We start from the raw sequence: 5660 nt of genomic DNA, 5'->3' as shown, positions 1-5660 counted from the left end.
TGTACGTGGCTGGCGCCTTAGCCGGTTGAGCTATAGGCGCCGAGCCCATTCCTTCTTAACTGTTAAATAATACTCCATTGTGTGGCCATGTTACATTTTGTTTATCCATTTATCAGTTAATGGCCATTTGGGCTATTTTTCCTTTTATAGTTGTTATGAATGATGCAGCTGTGAACTTTTGTGTACAAATTCATTTTTTTGTTTTGTTTGGATTTAAGATATATTTTAGTGTAATAAAAAAAGGAAAATAGGTTGTATGCGGGTTTTTTTTTTTTAAGACAGAGTCTCACTTTGTCACTCCCAGTAGAGTACCATAGCATCATAGCTCATAGGAACCTCCATCTCTTGGGCTCAAGCAATTCTCTTGCCTCAGCCTTTCTGGTAGCTGGGATTAAAGGTGCCTGCCATAACGCCCAGCTATTTTTAGAGGTGGAGTCTCACTCTGGCTCAGGATGGTCTCGAACCTGTGAGCTCAGGCAATCTACCCACCTCAGCCTCCCAGAGGGCTGGGATTACAAGTGTGAGCCACTGCACCTGGCCGGGGTCCTATGCTTTTAGATTATTTTTAGTAATTGAAAGTAAAGTAAGGGGGCTTGGCGCCTGTAGCTCAGCAGCTAGTGCACCGGCCACATACACTGGAGATGGCAGGTTCGAATCCAGCCCAGGCCTACCAAACAACAACGACAACTACAACCAAAAAAACAGCCAGGTGTTGTGGAGGCTGCCTGTAGTCCTAGCTACCTGGGAGGCTGAGGCAAGAGAATCGCTGAAGCCCAAGAGTTTGAGGTTGCTGTGAACTCAAAATAAATAAATAAATAAAAATTAGAAAGTAAAGTAAGGGCTCATCGCCCGCATCTCAATGGTTAGGGTGCTGGCCACATACACTGAGACTGGCAAACCCAGCCTGGGTCTGCTAAACAACAACAAAAAATAGCCAGGCATTATGATGGGCACCTATAGTCCCAGCTATGGGGAGGCTGAGGCAAGATGATTGCTTAAGTCTAAGAGTTAGAGATAGCTGTAAGCTGTGACACAATTGCACTCTACCAAGGGTGACATAGTAAACTCTGTCTCAAAAAAAAAAAAGTAAGAAAAAAATGCTGCAGAATGCTAAAGTAATACAGCAGTCCTGTGAACATATAGCATAATTGAAAAATGATCAGCATACTTAAAAGACAAAATTCTCTTTGAAGCATCAATTTATAGTACTTCTCATTGGAAGAAAGAATAATTAAACAGGGTTCAGCGCCTGTAGCACAGTGGTTATGGCACCAGCCACATGCACCAAGGCTGGCAGGTTTGAACCCTGCCCGGGCCAGCTAAAGAACAATGACAACTGTAATAACAACAACAAAAATAGCCAGGCATTGTGGCAGGGGCCTGTAGTCCCATCTACTTGGGAGGCTGAGGCAAGAGAATTGCTTAAGCCTAAGAGTTTGAGGTTTCTGTGAGATGTGACACCATGGGCACATAATGAGACTCTTGTCTCAAAAAAAAAAAAAGCATAATTAAACAGGAGTGGCTCATAGATATTCACTACCACCCAGGCTAGAATGCAGCAATACGATCATAGCTCACTGTAATACTCCTGCCTCAGACTCTTGAGTATCTGAGACTACTGGCCACTATTTTCTATTTTTTTTTTTTTTTTTTGAGACAGAGCCTCAAGCTGTCCCCCTGGGCAGAGTGCCATGGCACTACAGCTCACAGCAACCTCCAACTCCTGGGCTCAAGCGAGTCTCCTGCCTCCGCCTCCCAAGTAGCTGGGACCACAGGCGCCCGCCACAACGCCCGGCTATTTTTTGGTTGCAGCCATCATCGTTGTTTGGCGGGTCCGGGCTGGGGATTCGAACCCGACAGCTTAGGTGTACGTGGCTGGCGCCTTAGCTGGTTGAGCTATAGGCGCCGAGCCACTATTTTCTATTTTTTATAGAGACAGCATCTCTCTATGTTGCCCAAGCTGGTCTCAATTTCCTGGCCTCAAGCAATGCTCCTACCTAGGCCTCCCAAAGTGCTGGGATTACAGGCATGAGCTACCACACCCAGCCACGTACAAGTTTTAATACAGACATTTGTTCTTATTTCTCTTGAGTAGATATCACAACTTAACCTTCCTGAGCCCTTACATTACGTCAAAAATGCACTAAGCACTGGGCACACAAAGATGAAGGAGACAGTGTTCTTGTTCTCAAGGAATGCAGAGTCCAGAGGACAGAGAGAGAAACATGTGAAGGTGATACACCAAGGCAGGTGCTCTGCTAGGCAGAAGTGTGCGCCAACTGCAATGGTGACCTGGGGGAAACAATTAACTCTTCTCGGGAAGTCAGAGAAAGGTGGGGGCAACAAAGTTACTCCAGGTGAGTTAGGCAAGGGGCTGAGGACAAGACTGATCGAGTTTTAAGCTTAGGATTTCACCCCTTAGGCAATGGGAAATCATTTAGAAATCAACAAGGAAGCAGACTGACTTACTCTGCATATAATTCCTCAACCATGAAGGTTAGTTTAATGTTGACCCAAGTTCAACGTTAGAGGTCTGAACACTGGCAGGTGAGGCATTCCAAATAAAAGTAAATTCCCTGAAATGCTCACTATAATCCACCATTTAGTTAATGAAGAAAACAGTCATGCGGAAGGGTAATTTGAAATCTAGTAATGTCAGAAAAGGATACCCAGAGTTACAGTCGTCCTTTATGTCATGTATGAAGACATGTGGAATGGGGCCAAGGGCATTTCTGATTCTAACGCAAGAGCATGATCTTACTTCTTCAATAGTCATTTGTATTTTAACATTTTTAAGTAATGCTACCAAAAAAAGCTTTCTTTTTTTCTTTTTTAAAAAAAAGCACAATCAGATTAGCAAATTTCTCCTACATCTAAGTTTTTTTTGTCCTTTAGTATTATGATCAAATATGCTAAGCATATCAATCATTCATTCCACAATCCCTCGATAAATATTTGAATATCTACTATGAGCCAGGCACTGCTCTAGGTACTAGAGCCAGAGGAACACAGAAAATGCTGCCCTCATGAAGCTTACATTATAGTGAGAGACAGACATTAACAAATGAATATGGGGGCACCCATAGCTCAGTGGTTAGGGTGCCGGCCACATGTTCTAGGGCTGGTGGCTTTGAACCCAGCCAGGCCTGCTAGACAAAAAAAATAGCCAGGCATTGTGATGGGTGACTGACTATAGTCCCAGCTACCTGAGATTTTGAGACAAGAGAATCACTTAAACCCAAGAGTTTGAGGTTGGTGTGAGCTAAGATGTCACAGCACTGTACCAAGGGTAACTGAGATTCTGTCTTTAAAAAAAACAAATGAATACATAGTAGGATGGTTTACTTGTTCTCTCATTAGTCACTAGTGATGAGATATCAGCAATCCACTGCTGCTTACCAAGCAAAACAGCAATCTTCAAGGCCATTACACACCTTGTCAAAGACAAAACTAAGTCCTTTGTCCTTCAGTTTTCCTCCTGACTTCTACATCTATCACCTGACTAACACCTTATCAAATATTATTCCCTTGACTGTTACTTTTGGCTTTCTGTCTCTCTCACCACTGGGCATTCCCTGAGGTTCTGCCTCCACTCTCTCTCCCCATTAAATGACTCATCCACTTCTGTAAGTTCAACTGTTTCATCTAGGCACATGATTTCCAAATCCATATATTTGCAAAATCAGCATCCCATGACCTGGAGTGGTACACTCTAGAAAAGGCATGACTCATGACTGTCCCAGACAAGAAGTACATTTCTGAGAGAAGGCCTAAAATTATGCCATAGATGCTGCCTTCAATAGTTCTGACTGGGTGGCGCCTGTGGCTTAGTGAGTAGGGTGCCAGCCCCATATACCCAGCAACACAGGTTCAAACCCAGCCCCAGCCAAACTGCAATAAAAAAACAGCTGGGCGTTATGGCGAGCACCTGTAGTCCCAGCTACTTGGGAGGCTGAGGCAAGAGAATTGCCTAAGTCCAAGAGCTAGCTGGAGGTTGCTGTGAGCTGTGATGCCATGGCACTCTACCAAGGGCAACAAAGTAAGACTCCTGTCTCTAAAAAAAAAAAATGAATAGTTTTAACTACATATAACAGGCCAATCTCAGCTCAGTGGATCTCAAACATCAGCGGGCATAAGAATCACCAACAAGTCTCATTGAAAACACAGATCCCTAGGCTCTAACTCAGCAAGTATGCAGTAAGCTCAGTGTTCTCTACTTTAATGAGTATCTCAGACAGGGGTGGCAGCTGTGGCTCAGTGAGTAGGGCGCCGGCCCCATATACCCAGGGTGGTGGGTTTGAACCTGGCCCCTGCCAAACTGCAACAAAAAAACAGCCAGGCATAGTGGCGGGCACTTGTAGTCCCAGCTACTTGGGAGGCTGAGGTAAGAGAATCACCTAAGCCCAGGAGGTGGAAGCTGTTGTGAGCTGTGACGCCACAGCACTCTACCAAGGGCAATAAAGTGAGACACTGTCACTAGGAAAAAAAAAAAAGAGTATCTCAGATGATTCTGATACGAGGCATTTATGAACTACCCTTTGAAATACAATCATAAATTTTTAGACATGGAGGAACCAGAAAAAGTAACTCAGAGGCAGTTGCAGAGTGCATGGCCATGTGTCCACGCGTAATGGTGACCTATGTCAAAAGCCTGTGTACCCATGAGTTCTCGGTAGAGAGAGACAGGAGAGAGGATAAAAGGTGGGGTTTGAATAGCAGGTGGGGATAACGAGAAGCACGTGTCTCACTCACCACCCCACCACCTCCCTCACCCTGCAGACCACCAAGCTAGGACTGGAAAAGTGGGGTGGGGGCTGGTGCAGAGTGATCTGTCTTACAAGATCTTAAGCTTATTTGTAGGCAAGAAGAATCTGGAAGTAAGAATGAAAAGAAACTAAAAAAGGTAGGGAGCCCTTCCATATTAGGGCACCTGAGCTAGACCTCAGAGACTAAAACCCTGGGCTGTCAGTACAGAACTCTACAGCACAAGAGTGCCACCTACTGTGGGCCAACAGGCAGGTAAAATTCTTCCACCTTTGCAGGAGAAAGACATTGGAATCCCTGCCCCCTCCTGTTCTCTCACCTGACCCACGGCAGCTCCAATGCTCCCAGTTCCATCCACAATCCCTGTGACGGTTGCCAAAGCCTCACTGCTCCCTTGGATCAGCTCCTGACGACCCAGGTCCGCAGAAATAGCAGAACTAATCATATTAGAAGGTCCGCCAATAAAAAATCCTGAAGTCATAAACAGAACAGTTTCTTAGTAAAACATGATTCATAATGCCACCAGGAATCTACTACATAAGGCAAAATATTATCTCAATATTTTACTGAATATGTTGGAGAGAAATGGAAAGAGCAGGGACTCTCCCAGATAGTATCATCTTCAAACTAGTCAGCATCCACTTTTCTGAAATCCCTTCTTGAATTATGTATAATTCTAGTATATTTTAGAGAACCCAAAGATATAAAAAAATAGGGAAACATGTAGCTTTTCTAATCCTGGAAGTATGCATTCATTAATAACTGACTGCACGGCTCGGCGCCTGTGGCTCAAGTGGCTGGGGCGCCAGCCACGTATACCTAAGGTGGCGGGTTCGAATCCAACCCGGGCCCACCAAACAACAATGATGGCTGCAACCAAAAAAATAGCCAGGCGT

General features: G+C 44.7%; 1 protein-coding gene across 1 annotated transcript in view; it reads right to left on the bottom strand.

The window, feature by feature from the left end:
• SLC37A3 (solute carrier family 37 member 3) overlaps nucleotides 1-5660 on the bottom strand; it is a 54873-nt gene that overhangs the window by 5733 nt on the left and 43480 nt on the right. The window contains exon 13 of the mRNA XM_003791570.3: nucleotides 5084-5235. Within this exon, the coding sequence (XP_003791618.1) occupies nucleotides 5084-5235 (152 nt within the window). The remainder of the gene's footprint in view (nucleotides 1-5083; nucleotides 5236-5660) is intronic.

Source organism: Otolemur garnettii, unplaced genomic scaffold (assembly GCF_000181295.1).
Source record: "Otolemur garnettii isolate 467f Iridium unplaced genomic scaffold, OtoGar3 scaffold00049, whole genome shotgun sequence".
Lineage (NCBI taxonomy): Eukaryota > Metazoa > Chordata > Mammalia > Primates > Galagidae > Otolemur > Otolemur garnettii.
Note: the sequence above shows the minus strand (reverse complement) of the source record. Positions and strands in the feature narration are given on the sequence as shown.